The following is a 27,841-nucleotide window of genomic DNA, read 5'->3' on the forward strand; positions in this document are numbered from 1 at the left end:
ACTACTGTCCAAGTCTATTAGCGATTTAGCGATAAAAGCTTAAGTTTAACACACTTCAAGTGTACACTACTTTTACAGCAGCGGGTGTTACTATATACACATCACATCTCGGCGTCATTACGAGCGTTAAGCCAACACAAGACCCCCATAAATCGTAGCACGCTTTCAATTGTTCAAACAACACCAAATAGGCTCGCATTTCATCGCCCAATGTTGCCTAAATATCATCTACGACGAAAACCGTGGCTACCAGTCCTTTTGCCAGGCTAATCCGCACGAATTCATACGCAACAATACCCACCTTGGTGATGTCACAAAACGACTGTGTGGCGGCGACATTTTTTTAAAGGCCTATCGTAACAATGGACAACAAAACGCACGCGCAACAATAGGCTTATTGTGGGCCTAATGTTACAGCATAAAAGGGTATTCGGTTTATCAATATACTTAGCAACAGGTGGATTCATTACACAGCGTTGAATGGTAAAACTAAAATATAGATTCGAAAGTTGTAATTAAATTAATTTAATATAGTGACCAGATAATAATTGTATCCAAATTCGCCAGCTTAAAATTGTAAAAGTAACCTATTTTACCCTTTTTTTGGTTACGGCCTTCTGCGAAAACTTTTGTAATACAGTATTTGATGGCGTCATTTGTTTATCAGTCCGTTTTGTATATTTTGAGTGAAGAGTAATCTAAAAAAATGACGGAAAAATCGTCATAGACCACAAGTTATGTAGGCTATCGTTTTTTTTCATTTATTTGCGTTAACTTTTGTAACGCGGACCCACCAAAAATTTTTTTTGGTTTGCGTGGACCAGGATGGACATGAAGTTTTTCAGAGATCACGTCATAAAACAAATAGAGTGGAAGAAACCTGCTGTTTTCAATCGTACTTTAACTTAAATCGAAGCTAACGTACCGGTATTCACGGATCTGACAAAGCGTTCTTTATTTTATTAATCTATTTTCTTGAAAACAACAATCGTTTTTTTTTAAACAATCGTTTTCTTTAATTCTTAAATATGATATTAATCAGCTTTTATTCCCCCCCCCCCTTCTCCGAAAAAAAACACAAAAAACTTGCTCACATACCCCCACGGGGCCCATGGACTCCAGTTAAGAACCCTGATGCTGCACACAAAGTTATATTCGCTACAGCGATTGCAACAATCGTCCATATTCCATACGCTTTTCTAATAAATGTATACACTATAAAAACTCACTTTTCTCATACAGCAAACGGCATTACGTACTGACACATACGCTTTACAGAAATTGTTTATATATAATAAATAACGACAGCACCCTCAATTACGCACTGCTAGTCATAAGGGCACTTTTAAAGTTTTCTAATAGCACGATATACGCCTAAAACATGTCTGTTTTTGGATTCGCGCTTTCCCTAATTTATTTGATTTAAAAAAAACACTTCGCTAAATTATAAAAAAAAAAAAAAAATCGTTCTGTAGTTCCGATGGCATATTTAATCATGGTGACCTCTCTTAGCGTTCGAAAGAGACCCAAAAAATTGTCAAACAATTTTAAATGTCACACCTTATTGTGGTCACAGATTTAGGCAATGGATTTAAACCGGGTATTAAAATGACGTACTTAAATTTCCACAGTCCACATGATTGTGAAGTTTCCGTTTTAAAACGTGTTTCGCGGAAAAAAAATTACGCAACAATTTCGTTGCCAGAACATTCGGAATAACACGTCTAACTTTAGTGGAGTTTGCAAAGTAAGTGTTCAGAAAACAAATTTCAAACATGTTAAAATAATTACATTTATATCGCCTTTAAATTTTGATCACAGCTCTATTTAACTCCTAAGATATGCATTCCAGTTTAAACTTTTGCGTTTTTTTTGCGATGATTTGTACAAAACATAATTTTACGGATGACTTAAATGTTGAAACTTTGACGTTTTTCTTGTTGCGCCATCAGAAATTTTTCTCTCTTCCTGCAATTTCCAGCTGCCGTTTTAATTTAAGCCTAAATTTGTTGGTTTTGAGAAACAGCGAAGCCGTTTAATTCAAACTGTTTTAATATTTGGGCTAAGGTGTCGGTTAGCGTTTGCGTGATTATGGGTCAAATATTATAGGATTTAATATTAATGGTTGACCAGCCCAAACCCAAACGCTGTTATACCGTCACCCGAGCCCAGCAAATAATAATGTTCGTTGTGGTAGAATTCTAGACCAGTGTCAAAGTTGTATTAGTTTTGGGCGCTGGTCTAGAATCCTACCACAACGAAACACCATTTGGGTTAGGGTGCGGGTTTGGGTTAAGGTGGGTCAAGTATTATTATTAAACAAAGAATATAATAATACTTGACCCACCCACACCCAAACGCTAACCCGCACCCTAACTCAAATTTTGTGCGTTGATTGTAGAACTGTGGTAGGATTCTAGACCAGCGCCTAGTTTTGTAATGTCATACAAATTGTATTTTAGTCTAGTGAAATACAATTCACAAAACTAGTCAGTAGTCACTTATTCTTTAAAACAAACCATGTGTTCACATTTTCAAAGTCTATTTGTTTTAAAAGTTTAATATTACGAAGGTTTTTTTAATTTACTGTGGTTGGTTGTCCTATTTAAAGGTGTTAGAACTTCTAACAAGGCAGCTGAATAATGCATAAGTATGAGAAAATTGAGAAGATCGGTGAAGGAACATACGGAACCGTGTTTAAAGCAAAGAATCGAGAAACCAGCGAAGTTGTCGCGCTGAAGCGAGTTCAACTTGACGACGACGATGAAGGAGTTCCAAGCTCCGCTTTACGAGAAATCTGCATTTTGAAAGAACTCAAACATCGAAATGTGGTCCGACTACATGACGTTCTACACAGCGAACGGAAAATGACTCTCGTTTTTGAGTATTGCGAGCAGGATTTAAAGAAGTACTTTGATTCTTGCGGAGGGGAGATAGACTCTTCCACCGTTCAATCGTTTATGTACCAGCTTCTCAAAGGTTTGGCGTTTTGCCATCAGCAGAATATTCTCCACCGTGATCTGAAGCCACAGAACCTGCTGATCAACAAACACGGTGAACTGAAACTTGCCGATTTCGGATTGGCGCGATCGTTTGGCATCCCGGTTCGCTGTTACTCGGCCGAAGTGGTCACGCTCTGGTACCGCCCGCCTGACGTATTATTCGGCGCTAAGCTCTACACGACTACTATCGACACGTGGAGCGCAGGTTGTATTTTCGCCGAAATATCAAACGCGGGTGTCCCACTATTTCCCGGAAACGACGTCGAAGACCAATTAAAGCGAATTTTCAAGGTCCTAGGGACCCCAAGTGAGCAAACTTGGCCGGGGGTGCAAAAGCTGCCCGACTACAAAATATTCCCGATGTACCCCCCGAACTGTAACTGGGCCCACATTGTTCCAAAACTTCCTGCAAGTGGACATGATCTTTTGCACTGCCTAGTCGTACCAAATCCGACTGTTAGGCTCACAGCAGCCGTAGCTCTCGAGCATAAATACTTTCACGGAGTGCATTTACCTTAAAACGTCGCCACCCCAGAAAATTTAGTGACCGATAATGTCTATTTTACCTTGAAAATTGCTGCAGTATATTTTTTTATTGCACAAGTAGGATTTAATAAATCATAGTAAACAGTGTATTTTTAATATTTTTTTTTTTCATTAATTGTTCTGAATATTTGTGTATTGCACTCCAAAAAAACCTACTTCTTTAGTTTTAACGCGGAGTAAATTTCATGTTTTTCATTTACAAACATGAAGGCACATTTGTTCACTGTCTTCAATTTTAATCAACTTGATATTTACCAAAAACACTGTTTGCTTTAGAAAAATTAAATTATTTCCAAAATTTGATGTGCAATATTAGTTTAGACCTCTAGTTAGATGTGTTTTTGTTTTATTTTGTCATATCAAAATTCAGTTTATTGTGAAATTTTGTGGTGTCATTATTTGTAACCAAGCTTTTAAATATTATAATTTTTATGCTACACACATTGGCAGTCGTAATCAGTGGTCGCTAACTTTTTAATTATTAATTAACCCCATTAGAGAGTTTGAAAATATTTTGTGTAATCATTTTTTTTCTTCATATTTTGGGAAAAAACTTTTTTTCAGCCTTTAAATGGTTTTAATATTTAATGTTTATTTAAATTCAAATTGTAAGGATAATTCTATTGTTGTTTATTTATTAATTTATTTTCAGGTTTTAATGTAATATACATATTTTTTTTAATTTAGTGATTTTTAAAGTGTAAGGACACCAAAAGGTTGAGAACCACTGCTTTAAATGATCAACCTAAAAGCAACTTAGTTAAATGTGTTTTTCCTTGCACTGGTGAAACTAAGCAATAATTTGCAATACTGGAAAACTCTGAGAGTAATCATTTTTTTTAGGAAAATGCATTTTTTTAGTTTTCAAATGGTTTTAATATTTAATGTTTATTTTAAATTCTAAGTGTAGTACTGGAAAACTCTGAGCTGTGCTAGTTTAAATATGTTTCCATGTTATAGTGCCCTTTATCCATGCAAATATTTTTTATTTCATCAGTTAAACGTTGGTAAACAAAACAAATTGCCCATTTTTGTGTTGTTTTTGTTGTTTGGTTTACGCTCACATGTCAAATCTATCACACTTTTCAAGGCATTTACTGCACATTAAAACAAGGGCACTGATCGTTCTTGCAAAATAATAAAATATAAATTTATTAAACTAATTACTTTTTATACGTACAGCTTATCGGTGCCAAAAGAACTCAATTGGTGTCCTGTGCTCTAGATTTATTAAAACAATTTAATATTGCTCTTAATCCCCATACAAATTAATCTTAAGTAACTTACTGTATGGTGTCCTAAGAACATTGTAATCTACCTAATCCCTTATGGTCAACCATATTTCATGTATTTTGTTTCATCATATTCCATTTGTTTTTAATATTGCTGTCTTCATTTGTGTAGCCATGTGGCTAAATTATTTTGTGTTTTTTTACCAGGTTGTTTAGGTTATGAAAAGATATATTAGGAAAGTGTGTTAATCTTTGCAACTGATTGAGATCACCTGATGAATTATCACAAAATATATTACATGCAAAACAATTTCAAATAGTAATTATAAAGTTTATAACCTGGTCTTTATTTCATAGTAGAACTAGACATTGATTTGGAAGTTTTTCAAAAAAGACAAGAGTGTCTCAGTAAATTGCTTCGCAGTATAACACCAGTTTTTGTTATAATTCCATTGTTTTTGTAACATTATGCTTTTTGTTTGTTTGATAAAAGTTAGGGCACCAAATTTACAATGGATTGGCAAGAAATGGAAGAACTAATTTCAAACTCGGAATCAGGATTTATTGAGAATAATGTAAGTCATATAGAAAATAATACAGAAAACCTTGGTTAATCCTATGATAATTATATTCTTGTTGAAAATGTGACCGTCCACTCTTTGTAAAGTTTTGGTGTGTATCAAACTTTTCCTGGGAAAAAAAAGGGAAGTTTTTACCAATTTAACACCTGAATTTATATTGGTTTAATTGCATTAACTGTTTTTCCCAGTCTTTTATATGTAATTGTTTGTTTATTGTTATTGTTAGGGAAGTAAATTCCCAGGGAGCAGCGAAAGACCGTTAGGTCATCAAAGTCAGTCGCTAAACATACTGCCTTTAAAAGCGTCCTTTTACAAATCGCAATATGACTTTATTTGAATCTAATTTTGCTGCATCCTCTTATTAAAGTTTAAAAACCCAACATTTCTTTTAAACATATTCCTCAAAAAAAATTCTGATCCTATGTTTCACTCAGTTTTTGAAACTTTGAGTTTAATTGTTGATATACACACCAGGGAAACAGTGATCGACAAGCACAAACCTGTTGCCTATGATGTTGGGTTCATAAAGATAAATAAACGCTTTTATATAATTTGTTTATGATAATTTAATCTGTTATTTCAGTGTCTTTTTGACCAAGATGACCTTTCGGATAGAATCAAGAAAACTCTCTACTACTCTCCCCATAAAAATCCAATGAAGGATACCCTCTCATTTTCAATTACGAGTAAGAATGTGCTTTTTACTGTTTCAGCAGCTCTGTTTTAAGTTAATTTTAAATGATGTACATTTGACCTTATTGTAAAAAATTAGTCTTTTAAAATACAATTTGTCAAATAAAGGCCTATATATGGCCAAACTAATGTAGTCAACATTTTGTAAACAGTATAGATAAATTATTATCCAGTTTCAATATATAGAGATAAAAGGACCGATGCTGACATAATATACTGCAAAAATGATTGAGTAAAAAAAGGACCAAAATGTTTATATTATTGGTGTGTAGTGGGTTTCTGGTTAAATTGCAGCACTTTTTTCTAGCTAAACTACCAGGTATCAGGATCACTATCAGGATAAATTATCTATCACATCTCCTAATGGCAAAATAAGGAAAATTTGTTCTATATGTAAAACCTTCAGCTATCCGTGGTCATTTTTTAATGTACCAAAACATTCATTTATTTGTTGCAGAAGAAGCAGTAGAATCGTTTCGGAAAGCTGCCCCTTCGTCGTTTGGAAAACTCGGTCATCGTTATGCCTCCAGGGTTGCAAGGTATGTTTACACTTTATTGTGTTTAAGCTTTCACATATGCAATAATATTACTGCTTGTTATTTATAGGGGTAATGTGACATTATTTTTCAAAAATTGATATATATATTAGCTACTGTATAAACTTAAACTTGCTTATCTGTCTTACATGAAATGTCATTATCCTGATAAATGCGTCTTGTATAGGACGTCGAAACGTCGATTGGTTATATAATACTGCTGGATGAGCAACACTCGGTTATACATTATGCCTGGCAGTAATAGCTTATTTCATAAAAAGTGCTCGCTTAGTAATGAACAAGCTGTTTGACACAGACAGGAAAACTATTATGTGTGTTTATTTGAAATTTGACATCTTTCAACAGCAAATATGAAATCCTAGCAATACTACCAACCCACCTAAAACTTCGCCCTAACCAAATAGATAAAAAGGAATAAAACCTAATTTACAAAATATTTGTGTGATAAACTGTTTGTGTGTGAACAGTAAAGAGATAATTTTTTGGTCATTCTTTAGAGATGCTTGCATTTCGCCTTGTTCCCTTCTACTTGGAATGATTTACATCGAACGACTTGCGAACCGGAATCCCGACTACCTTCAGAATATTACCTCATCCGACCTCTTTCTTATTTCCATGGTAAGTTTGCAAAATAAAAGCTTTATATTTGTGTGACTTCCACAGATACATAATTTATGCTGTCTTGAGTGGTGCAATTTAGCATTGAATATTTAATAAATGGTAGATTTGACCTATGATAATGGCATTTTTTCCTTGAAAGTTGAATTTATAATAAGATCTGTCTGTTTCTTGACTTCTCTTTTTGAACCTTAAATTTATTTTTGTCAATTTTTTTTTAGGACTAAAAAATATCTCTATAAATTTTGGTGTAACAAAATATGAAAGAGTTTTTCATTGTTTTTAATAATATGATAAGTCATGCTAATCTCTTTATAGTTGCAATTAGAATGCAATGTAACTAATAAAGTACTGTTTTATAATACTTTTATTTCAATTAGCTTTATGGACATTGCCCCACTTACATTTCTCGTAAAGCCCATTTCTACAATTTAAAAAAAAAACTTTTTTCAGATGATTGCATCGAAATACTTGCAAGACGAAGGAATTGACGATGAAGTATTCAACGATGAATGGGCAGCCTCGGGTTTAGTGGACGTTGATTACATCAATCGAATCGAAGCAGACTTTCTAAAAGCTATAGATTGGAGGGTTTTGGTAAAGAGGGTCGAGTTTCAAAGGATGCTCTATTGGACAGAAACAAGGTCAGTGTAAAAAAATTTAATAGCAGTAACTCAGAGATTGACCGATATCACCCTTTGGGACCGATACTGATACCCTATTTTTTATGTTTTTGATAATTAATCGTAACCGATTTTTTTTATTTACCTGACATATGGTCAAAATTTAAATAAATTGAAAATAAAATCGAAAATAACCTTTCTGATTGATTTTACCTTGGCATGGTGCCAAACAATTGTTTTATAAAAAAAATATTAAATTTGTTGGTTTTTCAGGAAAACTTGTATCATATGTTCAGAGTAAAATGACGTCGAGGCGATATTGATATATTGTTACAAGCTTTATAATTAACATAATGAAATTCTAAATTTACAAACTCCTAACGACAAGATAAGCTCTTACCTAGATTATAAGCTGATGTGTGGTTTAATTGCAGTAACATGCGCTGTAGCAGCAGCAAAGTTTTGCTTAAAATTAGAATATAGTTAAATATAAGACCCACTTGTGCATTTTGTAAGGATGAAGGTCATTTTTGTGACCTGCCATTAAAATTCGCCATCCCTGGTATATGGTGTACATAATTAACATATTAAAATTGTAATATTAAATATATTAAATGCTAATGACAAGATAAGCTGTAACCTAGTTTATAAGCTGATGTGTGGTTCATTGAAGTAACATGCGCTGCTATTTCTGTCACCTCTTAAGGGTAAACTTGGCAATAGAATTCTCCTAAAATATAAGGCCTGATCGCCTATTATTTGGTTTAAATGCTCAGTTAGTGGCACAAATCGATATATATATATATATATATATATATGTAAGTATGGAATTGAGCTTATACATATAGGTTTTCCTTTTATTTTTAAAATGTCAAAATTGATATGTTTGAAATTGTTTTGTTAAATTTCAACAGAACAAACTGTATTGTGCGTAATTGCCTCTATATAAAGTTATAACTTGTTTTAATAAAGTAAATCTTAGTATTTTGTAAATATTCAATATTTATGCAGGATTGCGGAAAAGAATAGTTTTGATCGAGGATGGTTGACCTACACTGATGTAACTTGCCTGACACACAACAATAAATTGAATGAAATGCTGCAAGAACAAGTCAATTTTATGGCAAAGGTCTGCTTTAACTTGTGTACATGTTCAGCTGTTTAAGATTACAGCAAATGTAATCCATGAACCACAGCATTGTCAATTAAAAGCTAAATCCTGTTACTTTTAATGATACAATGTTGTTGTGTTTTTTAACAGGGTTGCCACAAAGTCAAATTTTAAAAGGCTTTGAGTTGATTTACCTATTGAAAAGTTTAAAAAAAAAACTATTTTTTATCAAAAGTCTTTGAACTGTCTAGAATTTATTGTATGTTAAGCTTGACTTAAATGTGTTTTGAAAGTAATGTTTGTCTCATTGACTTGAGGATGGTTTCTTAATTTGTATTAAACCTAACTAATAATCTAAAATAAAAGCTGAAAATAAAGTAAATTATATCTAAGATTTCTAAAAAAATGAAAACATTGGAAAAGTACTGTACGTTCATAAAAAAAATATTCCAAAAGAAAAGTTTATTGCATGAATTTAATTTAAAACAGTATAAATTAAAAAAAACGTCCATCAAATGGTTTCTTTATTCTTCGGCTTAGCTGAAGGCATAGCACCAAAGTGTTGTAATAAGACTTCTCATTTCATTTCATGGAAAATCAATCTCTAATTTCCTGCAGCAACAGGAAATCTAAACACAATAGGATTTGAAATGCGCAGAGCAAATGGCCTTAAGGCAGTGGTTCTCAACCTTTTATCTTTCATGGCCGATTTACATTGCAAAAAAATTCTGTGGCCCAATAAATTTATATGAAAGAAAAAACGTAAAATAGGTTTAGAACAAAACACATCAGAACGTATTTCAAAACAGATTATTTATTCAACCGTGCATTAGTGAGATACTTGCGGCTGAACAATAAATTTACATTCCTTTTTAATTCCTCCGCAAGTCATTATTTCTTAACATTAATTAGAGTGACACAAATGAAACTAAATCTAGCTTTTTAACATGGTCTGTGGCCCACCTGAAATGTTCTTATGGCCCACTGGTTGAGAACTGCTGCCTTAAGGCAAAACAATGCACATTTTAATGAAAGCTACCATCAATATGAGAATTAAAAATTAGTTATTTTTGAGTTTTAACTTAATCTGGTTCAACACAAAACATTTACTTTTTAAATTGGCTATCATAAAAGCAATAAATATGCTGTTGCAACCAGGCATAGTGTAATAAAAATAAGTTCTTCTGGTATATATTTGTTAAACCAACGTCCCTGCTTACTATCAACGTTTCTGCTTACTATTCATAGAAGCAATCTATGGTTTTTATCCAATATTAATTAGCTATTTATCAATATATCTAGCTTATGCTGTTGCTAATATTCCGACTCAATTGTTTTTAAAACATCTTAAGAAAAATAAAAACATTTTTTATGAAAAGCATTTTGGCTTCTTTTTATTGAAAATGCTTTCTCAACCCCCAAAAAAATTAAAAGCAATTTTATTGGTTATAGTATTAATAACAAACTTTTACCAATTTTAATACAAATTTGAAAGCAGAAATATTGATAAAATTGACATTAGTTTTATGACCTATAAAACAGAGTTAAATAACATGAATTATATTGGCCAAATATTTCAAGTTAAAAAAATTTGTTTATATCAAGTTTTTAAATTTTAGTGAAATTGTTATAAAGACCCTATGTGTCGATCCTAATAGTTAAACACATCTGTTTATCCTATAGGCTGCATGTATGTGCTTGTTGGTCTACGGAGGTGTGATTGCTGCTTCTGTCGGTACAGTGTGCGCTCTGCGGGCCGCAACGTTGTTCACAACTCCAAATAGAGATCTTACTATCCAGTTCGGGCCTCCACTTCACCAACCATTTCATCCTACGTCACCTGCAGGTAAAATTTAGAAATGATTTATTAAAAACAGTCAAAAAAATTATAAAGATTATGTTTAGGTATAGGTAATGTCATTGTGCATAATATATTTTGGGTAAGATTTTGAGCAAATAAATCAATTAAATCCTATCACCTGTTGCTTTTTATAGCAGTGGTTTGGAAACCCACGACTTGCTTGTCTATTTAATCCCGTTTCATCTATTGTTTTACAAAAACAAAACCATTGCCACAAAGATTATATTTGGTGCCCAAAGTAATGATTTGTTTGTGTATTTAAAGTACCCCCCTGCAGTACTAAGCATACAAACCTTTCTTTTAATAACTTCAAATTAGTTTAAAACATGTTGTAAAACTTCATTTATGAAAATACAAAAAATTGTTTGTTATGTAGAAATAGTTTATGTTTTAAAACTTTGATAATTAGGAAATTGTGTTAATTTTTAATTTTCAAAGCCTTGGAGCAATTTGAGCTACACTAACCTCAAAATGGTCTTTTATTATTACTATGTTTGATTCAGCCATAGTTAACTAAATTACAAATTTTGTGCGTTTTGTAAAACAAATTACTCGTTCTGTGCGTGAACCATGAGTCACAGCACACAAAAACAAACCGTGTTGCCATTTATAACACACAGAGCTGCTAGTGCTGTATAGACAAAGGATATGCTATGAATTAAATACGTATTAAAATACCAAAGCCCATACAGAAGTTTGTTTCAATGTTTCAAAAAAAAAACTTTATTTATTTTTAACATGGTCCCTCGTGAAAGTGAGTTCTGTTTCATTTGAAATTTTAACAAAAGCTACCTACTTCTGTATGGGCTTTGATATTTGTCTAAATTTAACTCAAAGTTGCCACAAATTCTTTGAATCTTTAAAAGTCGTTGATTGCTTTGAGTTGATTCGCATATTGAAAAGTCTTTGAAAAACCCTATGGTGTATAGTCAAATTAGTTTTATTTCCAGCTAAAGTTATTTGTTTTGAATGTAAAAACAATATTTAACTATTTTTCATTTTGTTGATTATGGATTTATACTGTATCTTTTCGATTTATATTCATTTAAATTTTAAAACCTACAATTTATTGGTATTCAAAGAAATGTATTTGAATGTCTTTAAATTTTTTTCATAAAATTGTGTGGCATCCCTGTAACTACAACCTCCAGCCATTATATTCCAAAATAGAGGCCTGAACTGCAATTGTTGTTTAAACAGGAAACAACACTGGTGACGCTTCGATGCAAGCGAACACAACCAATGTAGATGTCAGCCCTCCACTGTTGCTATCTGAAGCTAACACTGCCTTAACTGTTGAATCTACCGGCAAAGATCACGTCATTTTTCACAAACCTTACACAACCTCTGTAGCCAATCAAGAAATGTCCCAACTTACCGATAAAAATCTGCCTGTACACCAATTTACACAAAAGCTTCAATTTGAGTCACAAGAATTGCCTCGAAATGATCCGCAAGTTTTACAAGCACCCCAAGCCACTATTCCACAGCCAAGTCAGGTTCTCCGAATGGTTGAAACTGTATTTTTCCTCGCTAATGTTACAAAGTTTCAAGCAAATGCCAATGAAGTGTTAGAAAAATGCAGTACTTGTTTAAACTGTGGTCAACAAACAGAGCAAAAGAACAGGTGACTTACTTTTTCAGTTTTTGTTTAAATCCAACAAAGTCTATACCTCTGTTAGTTCTTTTATCTTGATTACGCATACAAGGTCATTGTCTCTTATTGTAAGATAATCCAAAAATTTTAAACTAATTTAGATAAAATGTTTAGGACACAAGTTTGCAATTAAAAGTAGATGCGATGAGTCATGAGTGCTATTTTATGTTTTTACGAAAGCGATACAGAAAGAATATAGTTCTTTCGTAGGGTGTAACATGTAATGTTTTCTTTTAAACTTTGTTGAGTGCTTATTATTCTGATGCTCTTTTGCACTATGAATCTTTCTGTTACCTTTCTGTGATGTTTTTTATCATTTTGTAATATTACTTTTTCTTAATAATGGTGGTATTTGTATAGATTTTTATATAATATCTTTTTTACAATATCATTATGTGTTACTCTGCAGAGCATCTTCACCAAGCAAAGATTTAAATAATTTTGAAGAAGTTGATTTTGCATTTAACAAGCAGCACACTATACAACGTAAGTGCACCAAATCTAGCTTTTATTTACCTGACATATAGGGCAGTGGTTTTGAACCTTTTTCATCCAGTGGATCCCTTCAACTGATATTCAAACTTATCGCCCCGAAGAAAAACAGCACCTGTAAATTTGTTAATATATGAATTGAGTATGTAACCGTAACCTCTTTAAACACCAAATTATTAGTAATCAACTTTGCTGAATGATATTTTCATGAAAACTTTATATGCTGTACTAGTAAATATCACAGGAGGCTCACAGAGTTATACTAATGAAACTGTTATTAGTGCTGTCATTATTAGTATTATCAATTCGAACAAAAATCAAGATTTATAAACGCGGAAGGTGCTAAGGTATAGAATAATTTAACCAATGACCCCAAATAACCCAGGACTTTGCTTCAATTGCCCAAATGTGCACCTTGTTTTCAATTCTCGGGTCTTAAGTATGTACACTTGGTTCTGTGAAACCTAATTTTAATTTGCATTTGGCAAGTAATATTAATTTCCTGCCCCTATTTTAGCTTTGTTAGGGCAATATTCCCAGGCCAGAATAATTAATTCACCTATGACTCAAAACATGACTTTTAAAATGTATCAAATACATATGCTGATGTTTCATTTTCAGGTCACTCCCGGAGGAACAAAATACTTGGTCCAAACAGTGCTTATGACCAGAAGGTTGCATCCCCTCTACACCGACATAACCCACGTGACCACCGACACAACCTACGTGAACATAGGCGAATCCCACCAACATTTGCCGATATTTTAAACTTGAACAAACTTATCACCTGAAATTCTCCGTCATTTTCTTAAATTTCATACTCAAGAAAACAGAGAAAAAGTTCAAATTCACATCAAATGTTTAAAAAAAAATAGCAGAATTTTTCGCTATTAAGTTTTCAGACATAATTTTTTAGTCTCCCGTTAAATTATTATTCAAGAAAACAGAAAAAAACACATTTTTAAAATATAACACAATTTATAAAATGTTATAGGCATTTGTTAATCGAATGCGTAAGTTGATTCTGTAGTCGGCGATTTTTTCTACCATTGCCAAGTTGCATGTTGCTGCTTAAAGTATATGTTGCATTTTTGCGGGAAACCTTTTTTAGGACTAAGCATGAAATATTTTGAATGTTCATTAAAGTCGTAGGAAATAAATACGGAGTTTTGATTCGTTGTAGTATTATTCTGAGACGTTTCGTTACTTGGGACTTTGATTGCCATTTTAGGCGGAAAAATCCATCACACTTTCATGACAATTTGAACTTCCTTTAGTGACACTTATAACGTACTGTGGAGGTAAATATTGCTCAAAATTATTGAAACGAAACAACCCTATACAATTTTCCCCAATTGGTCAAGATACACTTTGGAGCATAATGGTTTGAGTTTGTAGTAAGACGTAATAAGAATATCAAAGCCCATACAGAAGTAGGTGGCATTTTAAACGTTATAATTCTCGTACTGATGTAAATATTAACACTAAAATTCCCAACAGGTTAAACAAATTCGGACATATTCTTATAAAAGTAGCAAAGCAATGCCTAAATTATTTCATATTCGCGGCAATCCTAAATAGAGCTTTCACCAGCAAATGTAATAACACACTGAATCATATTACTCAAGTTTTTTAACATATACTAAATATTTTTTTAAATAGTCTACCGGTTTGCCACTGGGGCCTACCGAAATCTATTGGCTGTCAATAATTAGGTACAGTGCTTTTATTTTTGGCTGGTGAATGCCAAAGTGGCTGATTACTATTGCAAATGTGTATACAAGCATTAAGATTATAATCGCATTACGCAGCTTGTCTTGAACGTGCGTAGGGTGAATCAACGGCATATAAACAGTAATGTGTCGTTGGGTTAATTGCCGACTATAAATCCTAATAAGTTTCATGCTTTACTGGGGCCACGGCATTGTGAAAACTGGGAACCGCAACAAAAATAAAAAAGAAACAAAATAATTTTATCAGCACAATTTAATTAGCAAAAAGCAAAATAAACTTAATCATGGTTATTTGATATTTAATTCTTTTTGTTTGTAAAATAAACTTTCTTTTATTAGTGACACCTAATTTTTTTTTGTTAGTGCACCACCCAGTGGTTGCTATAGGTTACGCTAATTGTTTATGATTTTGAGAGAACGTGGAAAAAGTGAAGTTTGTTGATAAATTGCTTTGTTTTGTTTTTACATATCTTTAGTGTATTGGGTACTACGATTTAATTACTTATTTATATTGTAGGGAATGTTTTTAAGCTGAAGTATATGTCGATACAATACTGAATTGGTTTTAATACTCTCTTTGAGCAACATGTAAAATTTTAGTTGAACAGCACTTGAACTGGCGCTGGTCTAGAATCCTACCATTTTTTTTTAGTTTAACGAAACTAGTGTTCGAAAATAAAATTGCAAGGAAGAAATAAATATGCAAGAATAAATATAATAAAAATACTTGATCAACCCAAACCAAAACTCGCACCCTAACCCAAATAACGTTAGCAATATAAACAAATTTTTCGGTGCTGGTCTTGAAGCCTACCACTTACTTTTACATCAAAAAACAAGTGCTTAATTTTGAAATTGCAAGTAAGAATAAAAAATAGTAGAATAAATGTAATAAAATTACTTGACTTAGCCAAACCAAAACTCGCACCCTAACTCAAATAATGGTTTCAACATAAATCCCCGAACGAAAATGTGGTAGGATTCTAGATGTTATATACAATTCAGATAATAAGTTTTCATAAAAGTCAAGTTGTTTTTTATCGTTGTAAATTTCTAATTTTGTTTCTGTAGTTTTAATACACAGGTCTATTCAGCAACAATATGATTTCTTTGTAGCTTAAACCAACTAAAACCAAGTTAGAAACGAAGGTTTAAGGTCGGCAAAATGTATGACCGGGCTCCCCGACCCACCGCCAACTACACCGTTGGAAGCACTAAAGACAGTGTTGGACCGGGCACATATGATGTACCAACTCCAAGGTGAACTCAATCAAAGTGTTTTTGTATTTAGAAATTAAAAATCAATCTAATTTGTAGATGTAGTAAAAAAATGCAATCTCATTATCTTTGTAATCCAATTTAAATTAACTAAAATTCTTTTGGCCAATCTTTGCTGCTTTAAGTTTGTCTTTTTAAGTGATTAAAACATATTTAGGATGTTTTTTAAAACAAGATTTACAAATCATATCATTTGTCATAGAATCGTATGCTTGTGTAGCACTAACTATTCTTATTCTGACACAATGCAGACTAGAGTTCAATAATTTTTATGTTTCCACCAAACGGGTGTAACCTGACAAGTTTTAATATTTTTTAATTTAAATAGGTGTAAGGGTTACAATTGTTTAATAAATAGCCTTCAGTTAGAAAATCGTTTTGCAACACGAAAATGTGGCTATACAGTGTATAGCATTAACTGTTCTGATTGCCATACACTGAATTCACATGTTATTATGCAGTGTGAAATGGGTGAAATCGGATGGTTATGCCCCGTTCCAATCAATGACAGGAAGAGAGACAATCTTCCACATCGGAGATTCTGTGATGGCTGCCCCTGGACCAGGATCCTATGACCCAGGGTATGAGAAATTTCTATTTGGTTCCAATTTATCTTTACAAATTATTCCTGTTATCGGATATTACCTACTTTAACTAGACTACGCGTAAAATGTGTAAGATATAAAATTAAATATTTATGGAATCAAGGAACAACATGTGTGAGATTAAATTTCAAATGTTTAACTGAATCTTAAATTTTTAACCAATCCAGCAATGTAATACAAAGCCACACTCCACTCTACATTGCTATCTTCTTACTAAAACATGACTATGAAGTAAATGCAAAGCATATAGCATATTAAGATCATTACAAATGCTTTAATATATGCTACAGATTTCACCAACTCAAAACCGGTAAAGCAAGACTCTTAAAATTAACCTTTAAGTCATGAAAATAGGGAACAGCAGTAGTCATTTTGTTTGGATAATCTTACACTAAAACAGTAAATGTGGAGCATGTTAGATATTAATAGCAGCTTAAATTCTTAGTATTTTACGGAATCTCACTGACTTCTTAAAAGCAAGACACTTAAAAAATGTTGAGTCATAAAATTAGATCACAACAGTATTAATTTAGTTTGGGTTATCTTGCACTAAAAATATCATTATTTTTCAGTTTTGCGCAAGACCATCCAGTTGGTGGCAGACCTCTTGCCAACAAAAGCAACCGTTTCTCGGAACCACCGATGACAAGTCACATAACCCCAGGACCGGGAAAGTACAACTTATCCAAGAAAAGTGACTGGGTTAAGGCGGCGCCGGTTGTTCAGCCCCCAGTCGCTATACAGGTAAATATTACTTTAAACTAAAAAACATGAAAGAAACACACCCACATTGTTCAACAACTGTGATCTAGCCCTCCTAAAATCGCTTTTTGGTCCATAATTCAACTTACCAATAGATCAACAATTGCAATTCTAAACCGTCAAAAATATGGGGATTGTCCCTAGTACCTTTTTGCTTTTTTTTAGTTTGAACATCGCCATTTTATATATAAAAAGAAAATTATGATTTTCTTAAATGCAGCCATCTGAAAAGACAAAGGCGATCGTTACAAGTCGTGTGAGGTATATGCGAAAACCTGATGCCCCTTCGATTCCAAGTCCCGGGCAAGCTTATGGTTATGAGGAGACGGATAACGGAACACTAAGAAAACAGGTGCAAATTTTTTTACTGTTGTTAACAGGTGTGGTTTCCTTATATTTTAACATGTTTAAAATGGTAGCACATATTGGTATAATAAGTAGGGCGAATATTTTTTGACCTAAAAAATAGGAATTTTTTTGACCTGAAAGATTAAAATTTTGACAAATTTTAACCTAAATAATATAATATAAAACACAATTTTGACCTGTAATATATAAGAAATAAATTGATTTAAATGAGCTAGGCGACATTAATCACGCGTTTTTTTCACCGTATATTGCTCTAATAAAGATATAATACGGTTAAAATGACTTTAAATATAAATAAAAACTAAATTTTTTTGATAAAATTGAACGATAAATTTCAAAACAACTGAACGACCAATCTCAAAAAGCTGACTATATATTTTTTTTAATTTTGTAAACGATTTAGGTGCATTTTTATTTGATTTTGACTTTACAAATTTTTGACAAATTTTGACCTAACGTGTAAATTTTGACAAAATTTTGACTTTTTGACAAGTCAAAAAATATGCGCCCTAATAATAAGGTATAAAAAAATTTAATAGATTCTATGCTAGCATAGCAGTTCTACCAATTATTCTCGTTTTCCCACTGGTGTAGTAACAAATTATCTTATAATTTTGTTTTTACTCAGTTATTTTTTTAGTGGTGGCCTTACCTATTTGTTAAAACTTACAACTATGAAAAATTATGTTTTTACATTATGGTATAAGGTTGATGTTTATAATAACTATGTAACTATCCATAATTATTTTTTTAGGCGCCACCATCAAATGATGCGAGCATGGGACCAGCGTACTACAGGCAACTATCTGATCTTAGTTTGTTTTTATAATTGATTTAGTTTAATTTTTGTTATGATAGGTTTAATAGTCTTTGCAAAACATTAGATTCTTTTGTAAGGCTCATTGAAACAAAGTAAATACAATTTGTTAAACAATTCCACCTAAAATTCCTCCCAAAAAATTCAGAATCAACCAAGACAAGACGTTGACCACTGCAAAGTACCGCGGTGTTCACTTTGGTTCACTTAAGGCCGACAGAATGAAGTTTAGCGGCAAAATGGGTCCAGGACCTGGTGATTACAATCCTTATCAGAACAAACCAAAGGCAGATATAGCAACCATGCTTAACCCTGATGGAAAGAACTTTGAATCAAGGCTTCCAAGGTATAAATTGTATTTGTTTTTTTGGCAAGAAATGTTTTCCGTGTTGAAACAGTGTTAAAATGCTGTTCTTTGTGATGCTTTGTTTTTATATGAAACCCTGAATTGTAAAGCAAACACTCCTATTGTTGCACTAATTAATAGTTCATTGTTGTATCATAAATAAGCAACAATGCTATTGTGATTGTAAACTCTAAACAATAACATAAATTTGGGATCTGATAGATGATGTAAAAAAAAAAAAACGTGTTTTTTGCAATGGTTCCAACATTTTGTTCAGTTTTGCGTTAATGCTAAAATTGATAGCTGAACGCAAACGCGCTCTTACAAAATATTCTGCTTTTTTCTGTGCATATATAGAAATTTAATGCTTGTGACAAAATGTACTGTAATTATCAGCAATTTGTTTAAATTTGTTGTACAGCTTATAAGGTACTGATAATGGTTGTTTTTAAATCTAGAGCTAAACACGCCTGCTTATAAACTTTTGCTTTCTATAAATCGCTCAATACTTGGAATAACGTTTTAGACTTAAACTTACATGCATTGATTAATTTTATTAAAGGACTAAACGGGTATATTAAACCTTTTTTCAGTAAAGTCTACCTACGAAAAACTTCTCTATTATAATGGCCTTAAAATTTTATCTAAGACTAGTTATGTTCTTTCCTTAAAAAAGCGCTTCAAACTTTACTTTAATTTATTTGTAGGTATCACGAAATAGTTGCGCAAGAAGAAGAGAAGAAAGCAGTTCCAGGTCCCGGTAAATACGACATCAACGGTCAGTTTAACAAGAAACCGGCCCCAGTTAATGTGGAGGGTCTAGAAGTTGAACATCCACCTTTCATGTCACAAGCTAGGAGGTTAGTCAATCCTGCTTTGGCAACTTTAATAGCACATTTTGCAATCAGTATTTTCCGTTTTTTTATCAGTTTGAACTAAAAGTTGTAGGCTAATTTAATTTTAAATGCTTAACCAAACAAACCTGCTTAAAAAAGCTCAAAACCTCAGTTGGGTGGATTTTTGTTGCAAGATATGGAAAGAAGTCAAATATCCAGCAGGCAAATAATCTAATTGGCACACTAAAATTTTGAAAAAATTAAAGAAATAGAAGTTTACTCCCTACAATAAACATCTTACAATACTGCCACAATAAGCCCCTAGTTTATCACATTTCCCCTTCGGTAATACGATGTCTGGCATTTAAAAAAAGTTGGTACTCCGAATAAAATATATATTAAAATAACTAGTTGGCTCTTTACGTTTTCTGCTACAACTACTCCTATAAAATTGTTCATTGGGGATAATAATCCATAAGTTAAGAACCACTTTCGAAATTCATGTCATAACGGCGATTTCTCCAGATTGAACGAGCTGTCCCTAATACCCTAATACGGCATCTTTCAAGCAAATTTTCATCCTTATCTCCAGATTCAACGAGATGTCTGGACTGACTCCGGCTCCCGGAGCTTACAACGATCCCAGGAACGCCCTGGAGGCTCTCAAGAAGATAACTGGGATGAAAAGGAGTCCATTCGGTCAAACCGCGGTCAGGTTCCAACCTAACAGGAAGATTAAGACTGTTCCAGGTAACGGTTACGTATACGGGTATTTTAGAACATTCCTGAAACGCACATATACACAATGCGTATTCTGTGATCAAGCCTTTCTGGTGTCGTAGTGAACAACGATAACTGCCCACTTTATATAGTCACAGGCTGGCTAATTGTAGCTCATTTGGTAGAGCGAACGTCCCGGTATGACCGAAGGTTGTGAGTTCGAACCTCACCACAGGCTATAGTTGATTTCTATAGCCTGGCCTTGCTTGCATTAAATAATTAATTGATGGACTAATTTAATTTTAGCCCCTATTAAGACTCCCGGTTTAGATTTACAACGTCGTTAATGAGTTTAGAATGTAAAAGGTCTAATTACTTACACCCAACTGATTTTAAGACGTAATAACAATATCAAAGCCCATACAGAAGTAGGTATCATTTTGAACGTTTCGAATAACTCTTTATTTATTTTCAACTTTCAACTGAGTTTGTTTTAAACTCCTTCGTTGTCGTTTAGGTCCCGGCCACTACAACATCTTCAACACCGGGATGGCCCAGGAGAGCTTGAAGCGAGCTTACCTCGAAAGTACGAGGAGTGGAGCTTTTGGAAGCACTTCTGCCCGTATAATGCCAATTATACAGAAGCATGAAGTGGCACTACCCGGTCCATCGCACTACCAGGTGAGTGATGCTTTTATCCTGTAGTTTAACCATGCAATTATTCTTTACTTTCCTGTCCTAATCATTTTTTTAAAGATCTTAAGAGAAAAATAAATGCATATTTTTAGTTGCTTACACTAAAAGATTTGTCAATGACTTGACTTAAGTACACTTAAGCCACTCTTTTTAAATGACTTGACTTTAGGTAAGTATTTTTTACTTTGCTTGGACTTAAGTCATTGAGTCGAATGACTTGACTTAAATGATATGTTTTTAATATTTTTTTTTAATAAAATTGAGTATTGACTTCAATTTTATAGTAAAAACTAAAACACTTAATTTCAACCTAAGCCGTTTGACGTATTGACTTTATTCAAAGTAAAGTCCACCGGAAAGACTTAACGCAAAACGATTAGGTTGCTAAACTTTTTGTTAATTTATTAGTCGGGGTGCTGCTCATCGGGTTTACTAATTTTATATGGTTTAACGTTTTATTTTTATATCATTGATTTGACTGGGAGTTAATTTGCTCTTATGTTGACTTGACTTGGGCTTGGACTTTGAGAATGATTTGTTCTGTCAATATTTTACCGTACCTTTCTTTGCAGCCGAAGAGAAACGAGGAACGATACAAGAAGCAGCTGACTTCTACTTTTGCTTCGCTCAGTGATCGACTAAGTGCGCCAGGCGCTCAGGTTGCTGATCATTTAAAGCTTAATATACCGAGCTATGTCATTTTATGAAGTTGTATGAGACTTAATTTTTTTAACGAAACATGCAACTTTTTACATTAGAACATTTTGAAAGACCGTTAATTAATTTTGGGGGTCATTTACTTTTTTTACGTAATTGTCAATCTGAATTAGTATATCAGAATAGGTATGTTTTATGGAAAAATATTTAAATCGAAAATGTTCAAAAAACACTAGTAAAAATAAACAAAAGGTTAAAAACAGTTTAGAATAATAACCAGTCTAAAAATAAATTTAAAACCCTAGTTGCAATAATAAAACTTGTAAAACAAAAACCTGGATTACAAATAGAAACAGAGTAGAAAATTAAAAACCCTGTTTAATCATAAAACACCCTAGTAAGAAATAAAAAAATATCTTAACATAAAAACTCTTTTTTAGACTTTGCAAGACAATCCACCGCCGGGGTCATACGAGGTCGCCAGTTCCCACCAAAGATCACAAAACAAGAGAGGCACTGCAGCGCCACGGAACAAGGAGGCGTTCAAGCGGAACCGCGCCTTTCTCTCCGCCTCCGATCGCTTTGCGCCACCTCGTGACGTGGTTCTCGATCATCCTGAGAAAGACACGCCAGGACCGGGTGAGTTCCGAAGGTTGTGGGTTTGAACCTTGGTTGAGGTGGAGTTTGCTTTTAGCTCGCGAAATGGGTTTTGCTATTTCGGCTGAGTTTAAAAATGTGTTTTTTTTAAATTAAGTATTTATAAGAATGTTTTGCTTTCAACCCCAATAAAGAAAAGGAATATTTTTATTTGGGGGTGAAGCTTTAATATCCGGTATAATAGAGTTGAGTGGGCTATGGATTGTGATTCTATTTAGGGAATGCATGGTACGTTCTGCAAACATTGCAAGGGCGTATTTAGTCCATAACATTGTTTTATAAGGGTGGCTTTGATGACCACGACCAGCTTAGATAGACTAACTGCTAATATACTGCTGTAGTGAAAGAAGTAGGATATATTTTAAAAGATCGTTTTAGGATTTTGAAGCCCGTTTCAGGCCATTAAAACAGCCCAGAAGACTACAAGTGCACATTAAAAAACTAGCTTTTAAGTCAAGGCTTGTGTGTCAATTAATTGTGTGATGAATAACCCCCTCTTTCCACTATTTAGTCGAATTACACTTGTTTTTAACTTTATTTTTGTTGCAGGAACTTATGACCAGAAGGGCAAGTCGGACAAGGTCAAACTAGCGGTCATGGTAACCAAGGACAACCGGTTTAAAGAGGTGAGATTCGCTCAAAACTTAACAAGTTCTTTTGTAACGTTTAATGCGCCACTACCTAATTATTAAGAGAAACGCATGTGGAAATTTGATTATACGAAGAAGAAAATGCATTATTTAGATGCCCCTATACAAGTTAGACCAACCCTGTTAAAACAGTTCGAATTAATGTAGTGCTTAAAACCACATTTATTTAAGTAATACCTTAGATCCGTGGAAACTGTGGACCTCGGCCCAAATGTGGGCTTTTTAGCGTCGACCACGAGCTATTTTACTTCTAGCAATAGTCGAATTTTTTCCACGCGCCTCATATGTCACGTATCCTCTTTAGTCTGGATTTATGACGTAACATTGTGACGTCATTTCAAAAAAATTACAATCCTTGAACCCAAACAAAATTCGTGGATCCGTCCCTATTGTCATAGTGGTTTAACGTGGTGGGCCTTCAATAAGAAAGAGCATTTTGGGCCGCGACAAAAAAGTTTGCCGACTACTGACTTAGATAGTGTTACCCCTCTTTCCTCCGGAGGGCCGCCTGCAGGTCAGGCTTCGGGTTCGCAGGCATATATTATTTTAATATAGCCAGTTAAACTCAAGTTGCGGTTTTAAATATGGCTTCAGAGACATAAGCTTTCATTTCTAGAATGCCTTAAAGTTGTCTCAACGTAATTGGTAAACACACTTCGAAATATGAAAGCTTTTTGTTCACTACCAACCCTAAACTAAATAATTTTACAAAATGAAATGTTTGAAAATGTGGCTTTAAAGATTTATATGGCCAAATTACCAATTTCCATGTTACAAGTCCGTAACAGTTATGAACCACTGCTTTAATAGCAAGGCGCGACACCTCTCTATTTTTTATTATTTAATTTACACTCGTCATACAAAGTGTGATCCAGGTTACTAGCAACTGGTGTAATGTTCCTTACCAGCTTGTCATTTTTTGGATGTAGGTTTTCTTCGAATGTGCGCAACGTACATCCGTGTACAGGCAGTGTCCCGTAACACCCCGCACATATGGCACGCTAAACTTCTTGGGATCTCAGTAACATATCCTGTGTGCTTAGAAACACCTTCCTTTCGGTTTGGAGCAGTGAAGCGGTGGTTTTTAACCTTTTCCATTGCTGAACCATTTTCAAATCACCAACCAATTCTCGCAACTCCTTCTAGAATTGCTTAAATAACAAAACCATTGTAATTTTTTTACACAGGTAGCCTACCTAGCTTATAATACAGTAACGTAATACCAAAATGTAAGTTAGTTTTAGCAAAGAAATATATTCCAGTAATACAATTTTCAGTGTTGATTCAGAATCCCCGCACTCCCTTGAAACAGTTCTCGCACCCCTGGTTAAGAAGCCTTTTCTTAATGCAGGGATGTCCAACCTTTTCGTAGAATGGGCCGCATTGCCTCTTTAAAATTTCGATAGGCCGCAAAACCTCTTAAATTAAAGGGGTGACGTCATAATTTACGTCATATCGTGGCGTCATAAGACAACTTAACTTATAAACACCCGCTCTTCTAGAGTAAACTCGTGAGTAAATATTCAAGTAATATCGACCTTATTTTGTTTTTATTATGGCGAAGCGCGAAAAATTGAGTTTACATGTTTGGGCTGATATATTTCCTTAAAACGGTCCGGAAAAACACACATTGAGAAAAACACCAATCTTGCTTTTGCCTAGCAATGATGGGAGCACAAAGTGTCCGATGGATGTTGAAATGCAACATTAGACTCGATTATAGTCTCAGATAAAAATACAAGATTAGGTCTACATCATATACTGCGTGGTTTACTAGTTTTGATGATAGTCGGAACGATTGTTTTCAATAAAGGCTACTGAAAGTGAGAATAAGTGGTGGGCTGCACGTAAACATCAGGCGGGCCGCGGGTTGGACATCCCTGTCTTAATGTGTTCTGGCTTCCGTTCATTGGTTTTTAATATTTTTCTTCGCTCCTGCTTATCAATTAAAACACCTTTAGCTTTTGTTTTAAACAACAAGGTAAAGCTTAAGAATAATTGCAATTTACAAATAAACAAATCCTAGTTAATTAACTTTAAAGATTAAATAAACGACGTATTTTAAAGAACGTTCAGCTGATGAATATAATTACAGACTGAAAAGTGCGTCACGAACGTCACATAGGAGGTCTATGAGGTCATAAGAAAAAGAACAATATGAAGTTTTACTAGTGAATAACTAATAATTGTAACTAAAAAGTGAATCCAATACGACATTGCAGTATTTTGTGTTTAAGTTTATTACAAAGCACAATGACTTAGTTAAGTTGATTTATATCCCAATTCTAATAAAAATACATACAAAACAAGGTTGTTAGAACAGTATTATAAGTGTAAAAATTCTTGCCATATGCTAACTAACAAGGTGAGCTCCTACAATGTACTAACATCAAATGCCTTAAGGTCAAGTACAATGTCAAGACAGTATGTGCTCACTGACCTTTGAACTTAAACCATAGAATACTTATAATTTAATTAGTCATAAAATACTTACACTGAAATGCGCAAGTTTAACAGCAACTTCACAACAGGGCTGTCTATTCTATTTAGCCCGCTACTTTTGTCCCAAAGGGTCAGATACCCTAATTTAGATACAGACTTAAACAACAAGAACTTTTCAATCTTACTCACATTTTGTTAGCGTTAGAATTACCGAATTCGCGAGATATCTAAATTGAACTAAATATAAACCAAATTGTTTTAATTAATCCACAATTAATTTTGGGCAAATTTTCATTTGTTCTCTATAAATATATGAATGGTAGTTTGCCTTAATTGGCACGTTTCATGGCATATATATATTATATATAACACACCTTCAATGCTAAAAACTTTTCTGTTAGATACTTAAAACACCATTGGAGAAAATAGCATTTTCAGTAAAATCAGAAATTAGATTAGAACTAGAATCAGAATAAAAACATTTGGCAAAAATAAAATTTGTATAATGTATTTGACATGGAACAGCTATTTTGTTTTGCGAAATAATTTCGTATAATGCCATAATTAAGTGTATGTTGGGATAAAATCAAGAATGGAAAGAATCAAACAGGTAATTTTTTGGCAAATTGAAATCGTCTCTTGGCGACCCAAACCTTGGGAACCACTGGTTAATCGTAATAGGAGGTTCCTGGTGAAACACTAGCATTATTTTACCAGAACAGCGTTCCAAACCGTCGTGGCTTACTTTCACCAATGGTACAGACCGAAACGTTTGTTATAGCCTAGTACAGTGCTTCTTAAACTTTTTTAGTTTTGTTCACACCTATCATCTATCTCCAAATTTCATTCACCCTTGTCTCGTGATATGATTTGGCAAATTCTTTCCTGTTCCATGAACAGGTTGAACACCCGGAATATCCGCCCTGTTCGCAAGCTATCATCCATTTCTGACGGTTCACCCTTATTTACCCCTTTTGGTTGGTTCACCCCCTGCAAAATTTTTATTTACCCTGGGGTGAACCATTCACCTGATTAATGAAACACTGGCCTAGTAGTCTGTCCGCCAACTCACATTTAAAGCGTATATAGATCGTAACAGTCATCAATTCGTTCTTCCAGATTCGCAAAGAGGATGTACCAGGACCTGGGGCTTACCAGTTAAGCCCCCTACTTGCCAACACCCTTCTCAAGGGAACTTTTAACGCAACCCTTCATAACCCCGTAACCCCTGTGCTGGATTCATCCAGGACTGCTACGGCAAAGCAGGCTTTCTTGCTAGGAGTTTAGATACAAATTGACAAAGTGAATTTGTGCGTCTTCTCAGTTACTGTGATGCAACTTTTGATTAAGTTTTTTTTTAATAAAAAAGTTTGAGGAATGTTTTTGTTTTTCGCTAGAAAAATGATTTATTTGTGGCAAATTGTTCTAAAAGTTGCCGAATTCTTTTGGCTGTGAGAAATGAGGAATTGTTTCTGATATTTGTATATTCTCGTGAGTATATTTATTTCTTCGAAAAAAATAGTTTTTCTATTCAAGAAAAGCTGATAAAAATTTCCCGATTTTCTCGAATTGTTATTTTTGATCAACTAATTACCTTTTCTCATCACGTTTTTTACAACAAAAAAATGTATCGTATAACTAACTGTACCTCGGTAAAACTATTTTGCTTTTGCAATGCTTTACAGCATAAAAAGCTGGTTCTTTTGTCAAACCATTTATTCTGCTGCAACTATACTCTGCTCCCAAACGAAACTTCTGCTCTTTTTAACTTCTTTTAGACGCTTTGAATAGTTAAACTACGCTAAATCAATTTTGACTTGCTAAGTAAACTGTTACATTCTGAATTAAAGCTCAAAGTTGGAAATTCTAACATTTCTAATTTTTTCTTGCTGAAGTTTAAACTCGTAATATCACAAATGTTTTCACTGTTTTGCTGATACACACGTTTGCGAATTATACGGAAGTTCAATAAAGATATTTTTTGTGACTTCAAGTTGTTCTTTTACTCGCTGCTTACTGTAAAGAACTTACTATTTTCTTGCTACTAGTTTATTGTAAACTTAGAAATTCGTTATAAATTTTTAAGGTAAAAGCTGTGCAAAAATGCAAAATTGTGGTATAAAAATTGTACTATCTTTGAGTCATAGCCTTCGATTAAGTAAATGAAAAATTCTTTCCCCGACAAATATATATCGAATTTAAATCAATCTTGTTGTAAAAATTAGTTGAATAAGTTTTAACCTAAAAACGATTCTGCAAGAATTTGTTTAAAACTCTTAGTAGCAGTGTTTCTAGCATAT

The 27,841-nt window shown here is 33.5% G+C and overlaps 3 protein-coding genes across 3 annotated transcripts; all 3 read left to right on the plus strand.

Annotated features, from left to right (window-relative positions):
- Positions 1 to 2,620: 2,620 nt before the first annotated feature.
- LOC146134642 (cyclin-dependent kinase 5-like) lies at positions 2,621 to 4,235 on the plus strand. The gene has a single exon (XM_083396414.1). It carries the CDS (start codon positions 2,643 to 2,645, stop codon positions 3,519 to 3,521), a length of 879 nt encoding a protein of 292 aa, XP_083252540.1. The 5' UTR covers positions 2,621 to 2,642; the 3' UTR covers positions 3,522 to 4,235.
- A 1,001-nt stretch (positions 4,236 to 5,236) lies between these two features.
- On the plus strand, positions 5,237 to 13,764 carry LOC146134643 (protein CNPPD1-like). Its single transcript, XM_083397863.1, has 10 exons — positions 5,237 to 5,355; positions 5,945 to 6,047; positions 6,512 to 6,593; positions 7,109 to 7,229; positions 7,683 to 7,873; positions 8,864 to 8,981; positions 10,647 to 10,809; positions 12,025 to 12,451; positions 12,891 to 12,967; positions 13,595 to 13,764. The coding sequence occupies exons 1-10, from the start codon at positions 5,293 to 5,295 to the stop codon at positions 13,762 to 13,764; spliced, it is 1,515 nt and encodes a 504-aa protein (XP_083253989.1). The 5' UTR covers positions 5,237 to 5,292.
- A 1,733-nt stretch (positions 13,765 to 15,497) lies between these two features.
- Positions 15,498 to 26,998, plus strand: LOC146134644 (sperm-tail PG-rich repeat-containing protein 2-like). Its single transcript, XM_083396947.1, has 13 exons — positions 15,498 to 15,966; positions 16,446 to 16,565; positions 17,162 to 17,333; positions 17,572 to 17,703; positions 18,475 to 18,518; positions 18,686 to 18,883; positions 19,591 to 19,743; positions 20,312 to 20,469; positions 20,957 to 21,120; positions 21,708 to 21,794; positions 22,233 to 22,431; positions 22,999 to 23,075; positions 26,661 to 26,998. Exons 1-13 carry the CDS (start codon positions 15,872 to 15,874, stop codon positions 26,826 to 26,828), a joined length of 1,767 nt encoding a protein of 588 aa, XP_083253073.1. The 5' UTR covers positions 15,498 to 15,871; the 3' UTR covers positions 26,829 to 26,998.
- Positions 26,999 to 27,841: the final 843 nt, after the last annotated feature.

This window comes from Ascidiella aspersa, chromosome 9 (assembly GCF_963924565.1).
Source record: "Ascidiella aspersa chromosome 9, kaAscAspe10.2, whole genome shotgun sequence".
Classification (NCBI taxonomy): Eukaryota; Metazoa; Chordata; class Ascidiacea; order Phlebobranchia; family Ascidiidae; genus Ascidiella; species Ascidiella aspersa.

What these genes read in the sequence shown, in the direction of transcription:
- LOC146134642 (XM_083396414.1), top strand. Translation starts at nt 2,643, where the DNA reads ATGCATAAGTATGAGAAAATTGAGAAGATCGGTGAAGGAACATACGGA.
- LOC146134643 (XM_083397863.1), top strand. Translation starts at nt 5,293, where the DNA reads ATGGATTGGCAAGAAATGGAAGAACTAATTTCAAACTCGGAATCAGGA. An exon ending in ACCTCTTTCTTATTTCCATG is followed by an intron (nt 7,230 to 7,682) that starts GTAAGTTTGCAA and finishes AACTTTTTTCAG; the next exon opens with ATGATTGCATCGAAATACTT. An exon ending in CAAACAGAGCAAAAGAACAG is followed by an intron (nt 12,452 to 12,890) that starts GTGACTTACTTT and finishes GTTACTCTGCAG; the next exon opens with AGCATCTTCACCAAGCAAAG.
- LOC146134644 (XM_083396947.1), top strand. Translation starts at nt 15,872, where the DNA reads ATGTATGACCGGGCTCCCCGACCCACCGCCAACTACACCGTTGGAAGC. An exon ending in ATGGGACCAGCGTACTACAG is followed by an intron (nt 18,519 to 18,685) that starts GCAACTATCTGA and finishes CAAAAAATTCAG; the next exon opens with AATCAACCAAGACAAGACGT. An exon ending in TTTGAATCAAGGCTTCCAAG is followed by an intron (nt 18,884 to 19,590) that starts GTATAAATTGTA and finishes ATTTATTTGTAG; the next exon opens with GTATCACGAAATAGTTGCGC.